Source organism: Podarcis erhardii, assembly GCF_964252035.2.
Source record: "Podarcis erhardii genome assembly, chromosome: 14".
NCBI classification, from domain to species: Eukaryota; Metazoa; Chordata; class Lepidosauria; order Squamata; family Lacertidae; genus Podarcis; species Podarcis erhardii.
Window position 1 is genome coordinate 46,118,149 of NC_138503.1, and position 13,223 is coordinate 46,131,371.

The window sequence follows — 13,223 nt, forward strand, 5'->3', positions numbered from 1 at the left end:
TTTTTTAAAAAAATGATTTTTTATTTATTCTTAATAACTGATACAAAAAATGGAAATAAAATAAACTAACATGTACTGATACAGAGAGAACAGCAAAAGCAAAAGCTATACACAAACGGAAGTTCCCAGCATACTGTGCTGGAATGTAAACAGACATGTGACACGCAACAATCTCATGCCTGTTCCTTAAGGTGGAATGGAAATGTCAACAGGCTCATGGGCTGGTTAAGTGACTCTCATGGGCCACTTCTGGCCCATGGGCCTTTGGTTGCTGACCTCTGAGGTAGACTCACAGAGGGAGGGCTGGGGGAAATATCAAATTTTCGCCTTTTACAGGGTGCCATATTACCCAGATCTACCCCTGCTGGAAGTTGCCAAGTGACAACTTGCAGTGACTCACACATGCTGGGTTTTTGTTTTTCCTGGAAGGTTAACTACAATGCCACCGCCTGGCTGACCAAGAACATGGATCCCTTGAACGACAACGTGACGTCCTTACTGAACCAGTCCTCCGAGAAGTTTGTGGCAGATCTCTGGAAAGATGGTAAGGGCATGAAGCATGCAACAACGTCCATTGAGCATAGCCCCTTCTTCACGCCAAGCAGCTCCTCTGCCCCTAAAGGCTTCCTCTAAAGGCTGAATGTATAGTCTCGGCTTTGTTTCAGTGGACCGCATTGTGGGGCTGGACCAGATGGCCAAGATGACAGAGAGTTCCCTCCCGAGCGCTTCCAAGACGAAGAAGGGCATGTTCCGGACGGTTGGGCAGCTGTACAAGGAGCAACTGACGAAGCTCATGACCACCTTGAGGAACACCAGCCCCAACTTCGTCCGCTGCATCATCCCGAATCACGAAAAAAGGGTCAGTACTCTGCTGGCACCGAAAGTGAGCACATCCACTCCTTTTCCAAGTACAGTGCTACCTCGGTTTTCAAATGTACAGTGGTACCTTGGTACTCGAACGGCTTGGCTCCTGAACAAACCAGCTCCTGAACGCCACAAACCCGGAAGTGAGTGCTCTGGTTTGCAAACGTTTTTTGGAAGCTGAACATCTGACATGGCTTCCACTTGAGTGCAGGAAGCTCCTGCAGCCAATCGGAAGCCATGCCTTGGTTTTCGAGAGGTTTCGGGAATCCTGGAACAGATTAAGTTCGAGAACCAAGGCACCACTGTAATCCATTCGGGAAGACCATTGGAGTTCTGAAACGTTTGAAAACTGAAAACTCAATAGCCAACAGCTAGGCCTCAGGATCTTGCACTCAGCAGAAGCCATGTGGCATGTCCGACTTCTGAGGTGTGTACAAAAACCAAAGCATTTACTTCTGGGCTTACGCCGTTCAAAAACCGAAATGTTCGTCAACGGAGACATTCGAAAACAGAGGTATCACTGTATTTGTTTATGCTTCAGAAAAGCCCCCAGAGCAGGACCATAAACTATTCCAATATGCTACTACAGCAGCTAGAATACTGGTAGCTCAAAAATGGAAACTAAAGGAGACCCCAACAATTATGGAATGGCAGGCTAAATTTTTTGAGTATACAGAATTAGCTAAAATGACCTACAGAATTCGAGACCAAAAAGGGGCAAAGTTTGAAGAAGAGTGGGGTAAATTTGTGGCATATATAAGATCTAACTGTAGAAGTTTAAAGACTACAGTAGGGATGATATAAATTCTGTGATGTGTATGGAAGGTGAATAAGAATCTACAAGAGAAGACATATATTAATAAAACTGAAGCGGGAAGGAAGGAAGTCTGGGCGTGAATATACGCAGTGTAAATAACATGACATAAAATGATGACTGTAAAAGATTGTTTTATTTTGTTTTATTTTTGTTTGTGAAAAGTTTAATAAAAAGCAATTAAAAAAAAAAAAAGCCCCCAGAGCAATTTGAGAACAAGAAACTGAAACCACAACGATAATATTAAACCAAACTGTTTTCAAAATCGAAAAGACAGCAACTAGAAAGCAGCCATGTAATTCGCCAAAATAAAAATGAAACCTGAAGCCTAATAATAATAAGAAGAATACCCTATCCATCTGGCTGGGTTTCCCCACTTGAGGGGAGGGTACAGATTAGGACCAGTGAGAGGATGTGGCCTTTGGAGTCGGGAACCTTGTCTGGGAGAGACCTGGGGAGTAACTCTCCACTTTAGTAGCAGTTTCAGTTGGAAACCAATTGTTGCTATTGGAACAAAGCAATTCTTGCCCATCAGCAAGCATGTCTTACTCTAGGAAAGGAACAGCCAGGAGCTCATGCACTTGATGCCACATATGATGCCAGGTGCGGAACAAGTGTGGGGTTTAGGGGGAACAGCCTCGTGGCCAGACATTCCCCACCCCTGCCCTACTGGACTAGTTTCCACTGTGCATGTGGAAAGCTGAGAATCTTTAATGGAGGAATCCCATCATTTTGCCAAACTATGGTTCACATAATTGCTCCTTCAGAACCACTAGTTTTTAGTGTAGAAAAGCCTCTAGACAGAATTCTCTGCTCTGGCTTTGAAGCTTATTCACTTATATATTTCAGAAGTGTAAAAATGGGCATTCTGCAAACCCCTCCTGCCCCCTTTCCTATGCTGGGTGATGGAATTATAAAAGAACGTCTCCCTGTTTTACAGGCCGGAAAGCTAGATGCTCACTTGGTCTTGGAGCAACTGAGGTGCAATGGTGTTTTGGAAGGGATCCGAATCTGTCGCCAGGGTTTCCCTAACAGAATCGTCTTCCAGGAATTCCGCCAGCGGTAAGAGGCTTGCAAGGAGCGATAAGGATTTTGTTTGGGGGGGGGAGATGTTGTGCAAGAGTTCCCCAAATCAGACCTGGGTCTCGGCATCTCAGTGACTGGGCTGCATGACTTGAACATGAGCAGGAGCAAATTGCTTGGGTTCCTGTAGCATGACAAAACTACAGGATGGTCTCAAAATGGATGGTCTCAAAATGAATGGTCTCAAAATGAAACTGGATGGTCTCAAAATGAAACTGGATGGTCTCAAAATGAAACTGTAGACTCCAATTCACCAAGATCAACTCTTTTGAAAGGAATGGGAATTGTGCAAGAGCACTGTTGCTATCAGTTTGTTCCATGGATCGGAGCTCAGGATTGTTATTGAAGGGTTTAATTAGGAACAGGCAAATCTGTCAGTTTTTGTTTCCCTCAATTTCTCCTTTTCCCAATCTTCAGTTCTCCACGTTTTTCCTTTTTTTATTTTACGAAGAATTCATCAGCATTTTAGTGTGCTTTTCTCCCAGTTTACCCATTTTTGTCTGATATACTTTGATTAACTTTTTACCTAATCTGCATTTCTCTTATATCAGCTGGATATATGAATGGAGTTGCAAAACCCAAATTAGATAAATCGCAAACTAATGGAAGAAGTAAATTAGCAGGGATTCTCCCCAAAAATGTGCAAATAAATAAATAAATAAATAAATAAATAAATATGGACATTAATAGCTTCACGGATAAATTGTAATTCAGACGCGAGAGACACTATATATTTTATTCCATGGTACATGTTTCATATCCAAGGATTTACATGATTTGGATCACGCCTGTATTCAGATGTTGCAGAATTCAGTGCTATTTTCAATGTGCTTTGCCCATAGCTATGAAATTCTTGCTGCAAATGCCATTCCGAAAGGATTTATGGATGGAAAGCAAGCATGTATACTTATGGTGAGCAAAGCCTTTTCACCCTTTGCTATATGTCCCTGTTTGCATGACTCTTGTCTTCTGTTACTTTCCTGCTCCACATTCCAACATGACCAGACTTCCTTTCACCTCTTCTCCTTTGTTTTCTTCCTTCTTTTTCTCTGCATTCCAGGGTTTCCCTTAAGATATTTCATTTTCTCCACTCCGGGCCAACTCTGTGTTTTGGGATGCATCTTTTAAATACACCCTGTATTCCAGAATTCATTTATACAATGGTGCTCTAATGCTGTATAAATAAATACATGCCGTGTAAAAAACACACACACTGATCCGTTTATTGAGCATCCGTCCCGATTCGCTTGCACAAAGCTTATGTGGAGGGTTAGCTTATATCTGGTTTTTAATTGAACACTACAAGTTGTTGTCTCCTCCCACCCCCTATAGATCAAAGCACTGGAACTTGACCCCAACCTATACAGGATCGGGCAGAGCAAGATCTTCTTCAGAACCGGTGTCTTGGCTCATTTGGAAGAGGAGAGGGACCTGAAGATTACAGACGTCATCATCACTTTCCAGGCTCAATCCCGAGGCTACCTGGCAAGAAAGTACGGTTGTTTCCCAAGGAGCAACCAAAAAACAAAACAAAACCTTAGGATGGGTGGGAGGTGCAGAATCACAAGCATCAAGCATGGTCACTCCCACAAGTGGTGTGATTTTGCTGGACCAGGTGCCCTGTGTAATGGGCCCACCGAAAGGACAGAGAGCTTTTGAACAGCTCATGCAAGCAAGCCAGTCTGCAAGGGGCGGGGCATTGTCAGAAGGGAGAGTCTGCAAAACTACCAGGCTCCTCCCACTTCAGCTCCTGCTCCAGGGCAGACTATTTGCAGTATGCATTTGCAGACACCTGATGGGTGTGTTCCTGTAACCAGAAGCCCCAAATAAAGTCCCCTTTACTGGACATTTTGCTGATCAAAATTGCTCTTCCCTATACGCAGCTGGGTGGGGTGTTCTACAAGGATGGAGAAGGGTTGTATTCAAGGCTAGTCATCTTCAGAGCAGACCCACTGAAATGAATGGACATTTGAGCAGGATGGCATTGGACACAACACTAAGACTGTCCCATGCCGACATGCTTTTGTGAGCGTATAACAGATATCTGGCATGCACGTGTTGCACCAGTTGCTGAGGCGTGATTTCCCATAGAAAGTAATGCAAAATGGATTAATTAGTTCCAGGCCTTTAAAACCAAGCCCTAAAAGAGCAATTTGACATAATTTTTACTATCTAATGATACTATCTAATGTTGTTCTGGGAGCGGCCGCTGAGACCACATGACACTGGTCTTGAAAGATCTACGTTGGTTCCCAGTACATTTCCGAGCACAATTCAAAGTGTTGGTGCTGACCTTTAAAGCCCTAAACGGCCTTGGTCCACCCCCATCGTTCTGCCCAGACACTGAGGTCCAGCTCTGAGAGCCTTCTGGTGGTTCCCTCCCTGCAAGAAGTGAACTTACAGGGAACCAGGCAGAGGGCCTTCTCGGTAGTTGTGCCCTGTGGAACGCCCTCCCACCAGATGTCAAAGAGAAGAACAACTACCAGGCTTTTAGAAGACATCTGAAGGCAGCCCTGTTTAGGGAAGCTTTTAATGTTTAACAGGCCACTGTATTTTAATATTTTGTTGGAAGCCACCAATTATGTTATTATTATTATGTTAACCATTCTCTTGGCTTTGCAGCTTTTATCCATTTCACTCAGCGCTGGCTTCCGCACAGTCACAAAATCAAATTGGTTGCAAGAGAACTCCAAATAAACCAAAATAAAACCAAAAAAGCTAGCCCAAACAAGCCTAAATATCACCTCTGTGGCACGGTGCCCAGCTAGGCGTGGGATCTTGAACTCGGCGGAAGCTCCTGAGATCAGCGGAAGCCGCACCGCATGTTCGGGTTCTGAAAAATTTTCGAAAACCAAAGCATTTACTTCCGGGTTTGCGATGTTCGAAACCCGGAATGTATGTCAGTGGATACGTTCGAAAACCGAGGTTTGACTGTATATTTCTCTCTTTCTGGTCAGGGCTTTTGCCAAGAGGCAGCAGCAGTTAACCGCCATGAAGGTCATCCAAAGGAATTGTGCTGCTTACCTGAAGCTGAGGAACTGGCAGTGGTGGAGACTCTTCACCAAAGTAGGTGCCTTCCTTGGCTGCCCCTACCTAGGGCTTTGGAGGAGGTGGAGTTGCAGGCTTCATGGCCCCACCACGTGCGCGGTGGCTGGAACCCAGCCAACGCGCATTGGGGGGATTCCCGGTCGCGTCACCTCCTGGCCAGCCAATCAGTTGGCTCTGGGGGTGTGGCCTGCCCTATTTAAACCAGGACACGGCCGGAGATCTCCCTCTTTGCTGCCTGCCAGCTGTTCCTGTTTTTCCCACTCTCCTGCCCTATAAGTTTTTCATTCCTTGACCTTGCTATAGACCTTGGTTGGTCGCCGTTGAGGAATTTCCCCACTTGGCAAATTGGCACCAGCCACTTGGTTTTCGCCTACCTCGTAGCAAATCATCACAATGTTCTTGGTATTGGCGGTTAGGCATTGGTATTGTTCTGTAGATGGAAGAGGGGAGGTAGAGTCGTCACCTGCCCCGCATATTGAAGGAGAGTCCGTTAAAGGATTCTGGGGGGCGTGGCCCTGTCCGGAGCCTAGGGTGGTGAGGGCCTAAGGCACGCCCCCTAGCAGTGACCCCAGGGGAGTTCCTAGTTGATGTGCATCAGCAGGACTCCCCCTACTGGTGCTTAACCCTTCCGGGACTTCAAGCGGACGGGCTGAAGTCGGATATAGTTGGTTAGGACCAATGCCTAAGCCAATACCGCTCATCACCTGTAACCAATAAAGTTTGGGCCTTATTTAGCCCATTAACCTTAATAATTGTGTCATGTGTAATTATTTCCACTGGGGGGGGGGGCAGGAACTCGCCACGCAACAGCCTTCCTCCCAAAGGCTGCTCTCTGAGGACTATATCTCCCAGCCTGCTCCCATTAAAAGGTTCCCTGGGGGAAAGACTAGGAAAGGCGGCTATGTTCTTTTTCGGGGGGGGTGGTGGTGCGTGGAGGGGTCAGGCAGCGTGTTTCCCGAAGTGACCATAGAAATTCTCTTCTTTCAGGTGAAGCCGCTGCTACAGGTCACCCGCCAAGAGGAAGAGATGCAGGCGAAAGATGAAGAGCTCAAGGCGGTGAAGGAAAGGCAGATCAAAGCCGAGAGCGAGTTGAAAGAACTGGAACAAAAGCACAGCCAGGTGAGCTTGCAGGGTGCCTTGACCTTTCCACCCAAAGCGCCCGGATCCTTCCTTGTCAGGTTAGGTGCTCATATAATCATAGTGTTGGAAGGGACTCCAAGGTTCATCTAGTCCAACCCCCTGCAATGCAGGAATCTCAGCCAAAGCATCCATGATAGATGGCCATCCAACTTCTGCTTAAAAACCTCCAAGGAAGGAGAATCCACCACCTTCTGAGGGAGACCGTTCCCCTGTCAAACAGCTCCTACTGTCCCAAAGTTCTTCTAGATGTTGAGTTGGAATCACCTTCCTTGTAACATGAAGCCATTGGTTCTGATCCTACCCTCCAGAGCAGGAGAAAACAAGCTTGCTCTAACTTCCATGTGACAGCCCTTTAGATGTTTGAAGATGGCTAACATATCTGCTCTCAGTCTCCTCTTATCCAGGCTGAACAAACCCGACTCCCTAGGCTGTCCGTCATAAGGCTTGGTTTGCAGACCTTTGATTTTCTTGGCCGCCCTCCTCTGCTCCCATTCCAGTTTATCAATATCCTTCTTAAATTGTGGTGCCCAGAACTGGTGTTTGCTCCCTAGGACAGGCAAATGCAAGCAGAGGTTTGAATCAAGATGATGGGTTGAACCTTTCACACCTGCCCTGATTTCAGCCCAATGGTATGTGATGGTTTCTGAGATCAAGGAGCCATTTTTGGCTATTCCTGGATAGCCGTTTTGAAGCAAGACGGAGGCTTTCAAAACTGCACCAATTTCAACCACTTATTTCAAAACTCTGCTAATTTTTTCCTCCCCTTCAAATTCCTGAGCAACGCTGGGTGCATAACTGCTAGCTTGGGATAAAAACGAGTTTGCCCTCGGGTAAAGAAACCACCTTGCCTGAATTTTAACATTTGCTGTTGTCCTTTGCCAGCTGTCTGAAGAAAAGAACCAACTTCAGGAGCAGCTCCAGGCCGAGACGGAGCTCTACGCAGAAGCCGAGGAGATGCGTATCCGACTGGCCGCCAAGAAGCAGGAGCTGGAGGAGATTCTCCATGAGATGGAGGCGAGGATCGAGGAGGAGGAAGAACGCGGGCAGCAGCTGCAGGCCGAGAAGAAGAAAATGCAGCAGCAAATGCTGGTACCCAGGCTTTAAATTTATGATCATCATCATCACCATTTATATATTTATTTATATCATACCTTTCCCCCTTTCCAAGGAGCTCAAGGGTGGTATGCATGGACCTCCCCTCCTCATTTAATCCCCCACAACAACCCTGTGAGGTAGGTTGGCCCTCAAGGTCATCTGGTGAGCTTCATGGCCAAGTGAAGGGATTAAAACTGTCCCATTAATCGGTTGCCGAGACTGAAGGTCCCCACCTCCCCACAGCTGCCTAAGTCCCCTCCCCCCCCCAGCAATTGGAGACTTGGCCTGCTCACTGCCAACCTCCGCCCTTTTCATGCCTCTTCTGGCTCTGGGAGACATGTTGCGAGGAGTGAGTTTGTAGTGACTGAATTGAGCAGGGATTTGAACCCTGGTCTCTCCCAGGCCCTAGTCTGGCACTCTAACCATTACACCACCACTGGGTTCTCCTGCTGGGAGATCAGAGGGAGACTTAAAAGCATTGCTCCAAAGATATGGGCTTGGCTGGAGAATGGAGAGGAAGAGCGGGCTGCTGAGGGGCAGGGAAGGGAGAGATTAATAGTAGAATTATAGAATATAATTATAGTAGAATTGAAATGACCGGCAGAATCCGAGACCAGAGAGAAGAGTTGGTGGAAGAAGATTGGAAGAAATTTAAAATCTATCTACAGAAACACTGTAAAATTATTGAATGTTAATGATGTTGGAATGAAATGAAGTGGTTCTAGCAATAAGGTAAAATAAGAATATGCAAGAAGGGATTGATATTAGATAAAAACTTGAAGTTAGAATATGTGAGGATAAATAATTAAGGGTAAATTAAGAGGGTATGAATTTGCTGAACAAATTTTTAAACGGAGTACAAAAAAGGGAGGTGTGAGGAAGTCACGAAAATAAGTAAATGATTGTAAGATTTTATAAAGAGGGATTTTTAGCTTTTATTTTTTCTTTTTCTTTTTTCTTTTTATGTTAAATTTGGGTTTTTTGTATTTTTCCTTTGTGTGTTATTATTCTGTAACTCTTTTTTTGTTAAATTTAATAAACATTAATTATATATATATAGAGAGAGAGAGAGAGTAGAATTATAGAATTGTAGCATTGGAAGGGAACACGAGGGTCACCTGGTCCAACCCCCTCTGACGCAGGAGTCTTTTTGCCCAGCATGGGGCTGAAACCCACCACCTTGAGATTAAGAGTCTCATCCTCTCTACCCACTGAGTGGGAGGGTGGCCTGGACAGAGTCGCTTCCACATACGGTGAAGGCACACTTGCAAATTCATTTTCACACCAATGAGGACTAGAAGCTTGCTTTCCCCTCAATGCTGTGCCAAGTCCTTGACTGGACAACTACTTGCTGGGCTTGATTCTAATTCTGTTTATATATTGTATGTGTGTGTGTGCTGGATTTTATGGTAGTACTTTCAGGGCTGGATGACCCAATAGGCAGACTAAGCTCTAGTAAAGCAGGGACACAGGCAAAAAAAAATTATAGAAAGATTTTGATATTTCATATAAAAACCCAACCCATCAAAGTAGTCATCTAGCGAATCTAGAAAGAAGCTACTTTTAATTTCAGCCTAACACACACACACACACACACACACACACACACACACACACACAGTCCTTTAAAAGAAGTCCTGTGGATACAGAGCACACATGTTCCACGGGGCTTCTTTTATTTATTTTTAAAAAAATATTTATTAAGATTTTATACAATAGAACAAACATACAACAAAAGAAAACAAACATCAAAAAGAAAAAATACATCACAAAGAAACAAGAAAAAGACAATAAAAACATAAACAAAAAAAATCCAATTTTTAACTTATTATCTATATAACCTTCTTTTCTTGACTTCCTCACATCTCCCTTTTTTGTGTTCCCCTTTACAGAATCAAGTTCAGCAAATTCTAACCCTCTTTCAGACCTCATTTATAATTGTATATTTCAGCCTATTATGTCTCCAATTTTCCTTCTCTTTTCAATTTTTACCTATTCTTTATAACTTAGACCCTTGTGCCATTTTGTTTAAGTTTGACATAATATTACTCTGGTCTTTTCCCCCTTTTCGTTTTAAGAATTTTTGCATACTCCTTTTAACTCTATCACTGATGCTTCTTTTAAAACACTCACCATATATATATATATATATAAAATATTTTCAATACAAGGGTCTTAATCCAGCCCCAGTTGCCATACGGTTCACATGCTAGCCTAATAGATGGTGCTTAAAATACAGTGGTACCTCAGGTTACAGACACTTCAGGTTACAGACGCTTCAGGTTACAGACTCCGCTAACCCAGAAATAGTACCTCGGGGTAAGACGGCAATGGGAGGCCCCATTAGTTAAAGTGGTACCTCAGGTTAAGAACAGTTTCAGGTTAAGAACGGACCTCCAGAACGAATTAAGTTCTTAACCCGAGATACCACTGTATCTGAAGAAGCAAATGAATGCATAAACTTCACATCCCCCCCTTTTTTTACCTTCCACCTCCCATGAACCCCCAAACAGGAACTTGAGGATCAGCTGGAAGAAGAGGAAGCTGCCAGACAGAAGCTGCAGCTGGAGAAAGTAACTGCGGAGGCCAAGATCAAAAAGATGGAAGACGACATCCTGGTGATGGACGACCAGAACAACAAACTCACAAAGGTCCGTGCTGCTGAGCAAACTACGCCCTGCTCTTCAGAGTCAGTACTAAGGTGGCGGCGAGGGAAAGACCTGCTGAAATCCTAAGCGACTGAAAGGGGCAGAGGGTGCCCTCTTGGTGGTTCTGCCAGTCACAGAAACATGGGGGCTGGCAGACTGGGAGAGGGCATTCACTGTGCCAGCTCCCAAAATGTGGAACTCCCTCCCTGCATAGGCTCGCCTGGCGCCTTCATTACAAAGAGCTGTATCCAGCTAAAAGGTTCTGCAAGTGCAAGCACTCTGGGCTGCCCAGCAGTACTTCCCATCACTGTGCACTTCCTAAATTTGTAGAGGGTTCCCCCCAACCTTTGAGAGAAGATTTAGGGGGGGAGGAGAAGGCGGTGATGTTTTGTCGCACAACCAGAAGTACAGATTCGTTGAATACCACCCATAGTTCCCGCCCTTTTGCTGAAGAAGCTCCTCTTTGGCCTTCGACGATTTAAGATTTGCGTGTCGTTTTTGCAAGATCACCTCTGCTGTCTGACACAATGTCGTTTGGTTTGATTGAAATGGCAGTTTTCATATTGTGCGATATGTCTGGTTGCAACCCACCCTGGGATTTTGTGGTGAAGGCGAAGTGAGACAATAGCTTAAATAAATAAATTATAGTATAATAATTTATTATTTGTACCCCACCCATCTGGCTGGGTTTCCCCAGCCACTCTGGGCGGCTTCCAACAAAGATTAAAAATACATCAAAATGTCACACATTAAAAACTTCCCTGAATAGGGCTGCCTTCAGATGTTTTCTAAATGTCAGGCAGTTGTTTATCTCTTTGACATCCGATGGGAGGGTGTTCCACAGGGCGGGCGCCACTACCGAGAAGGCCCTCTGCCTGGTGCCCTGTAGCTTTGCTTCTCACAATGAGGGAACCACCAGGAGGCCCTCAGCGCTGGACCTCAGTGTCCGGGCAGAACGATGGGGGTGGAGAAGCTCCTTCAGATATACTGGGCCCAGGCCGTTTAGGGCTTTCAAGGTCAACACCAACACTTTGAATTGTGCTCGGAAACGTACTGGGAGGTCTAATGGATGGATAGAGGCATCCATGTCTGGATAGACTTGCCTAAACAAATTGGTTTTAAGGTGGTGCTGAAAAGAGTACAGCAGAAGTGGCTGTCTGAGGTTCATAGGCAGTGAATTCTCACAAATGCAGAATGAGTATTATGTGGCACATTTAGCAATGCCAGTTTTTTCCTTAGTAAGTTCATGCAAACTAAATGCAATTTCTGATTGTTGGTTTTTTTTGTGTGTGCGTCCCTCTCTTCTCCTCCATAGGAAAGGAAGCTTCTCGAGGAGAGGATAAGCGACTTGACCACCAACCTTGCAGAAGAGGAAGAGAAGGCCAAGAACCTAACCAAGCTGAAGAACAAGCACGAGTCCATGATCTCGGAACTGGAAGTCCGCCTGAAGAAAGAAGAGAAGTGCCGGCAGGAACTGGAGAAGATGAAGAGGAAGCTGGAGGGCGACTCGAGCGACCTCCACGAGCAGATCGCAGATCTCCAAGCCCAGATTGCGGAGCTGAAGATGCAGCTGGCCAAAAAGGAAGAGGAGCTCCAGGCGGCCCTGGCCAGGTGGGGACAAGTCCTTGAGGGATCCCAGATGATGGCTGGTACAGTGGTGCCTCGCAAGACGAAATTAATCCGTTCCACGAGTCTCTTCGTCTTGCGGTTTTTTCGTCTTGCGAAGCACGGCTATTAGCGGCTTAGCGGCTATTAGCGGCTTAGCTGCTATTAACGGCTTAGCGGCTATTAGCGGCTTAGCGGCTATTAGCGGCTTAGCGGCTATTAGCGGCTTAGCGACTTAGCGGCTATTAACGGCTTAGCAGCTTTAAGAAAAAGGAAACAAACTCGCAAGAACTCGTAAGACGTTTCGTCTTGCAAAGCAAGCCCATAGGGAAATTCGTCTTGCGAAGCACCTCAAAAAACGGAAAACTCTTTCGTCTAGCGAGTTTTTCGTCTTGCGAGGCATTCGTCTTCCAGGGCACCACTGTAATTTAGGACTATGGTTGCATGACAAAGGATTTTTTTTTAATTAAATGAATTTTATTAGTATTTTCCACACAACAACAACAACAACACGAAAGATATCAAAAAATAACAATACACAACACACAAAAATCAACATTCGAAAACTAAAAAAACAACAACAACAAATAATCCATATCTTACAAGTTAATAATATAAACACTAAAACAACAACAAGACATTAACTTCCACCAATCCCACAGCACCTCCTTTATCTCTCATTGTGTCTTCCTGTTTTCTTTATCATCTCTATCCTAACATCTAGATATAAATCCTTCTTTCATATCCTTTCACTTCACAAGGTTATTCCAGACTCAGCCAAATTTCTGCCCTCGAACCTTGACTTTTGAGGTATTCATTTAGGCACTCCCATTCTTTTTTTACTTCACTTTTTGGTTTTTGTCTTATTATGTCTGTCAATTTGGCTAATTCTAAGTATTCAGAGAGCTTACCGTATTTTTCCCTCT

General features: G+C 44.8%; 1 protein-coding gene across 4 annotated transcripts in view; it reads left to right on the plus strand.

Annotated features, from left to right (window-relative positions):
• MYH11 (myosin heavy chain 11) overlaps positions 1–13,223 on the plus strand; it is a 95,405-nt gene that overhangs the window by 55,315 nt on the left and 26,867 nt on the right. For all 4 annotated transcript variants that reach the window (XM_081839490.1, XM_081839489.1, XM_081839491.1 and 1 more), the window contains 10 exons: positions 430–544; positions 666–859; positions 2,619–2,740; positions 3,604–3,673; positions 4,094–4,254; positions 5,719–5,827; positions 6,797–6,928; positions 7,832–8,038; positions 10,558–10,695; positions 12,008–12,303. In XM_081839490.1, coding sequence (XP_081695616.1) covers positions 430–544; positions 666–859; positions 2,619–2,740; positions 3,604–3,673; positions 4,094–4,254; positions 5,719–5,827; positions 6,797–6,928; positions 7,832–8,038; positions 10,558–10,695; positions 12,008–12,303 — 1,544 coding nt within the window. The remainder of the gene's footprint in view (positions 1–429; positions 545–665; positions 860–2,618; positions 2,741–3,603; positions 3,674–4,093; positions 4,255–5,718; positions 5,828–6,796; positions 6,929–7,831; positions 8,039–10,557; positions 10,696–12,007; positions 12,304–13,223) is intronic.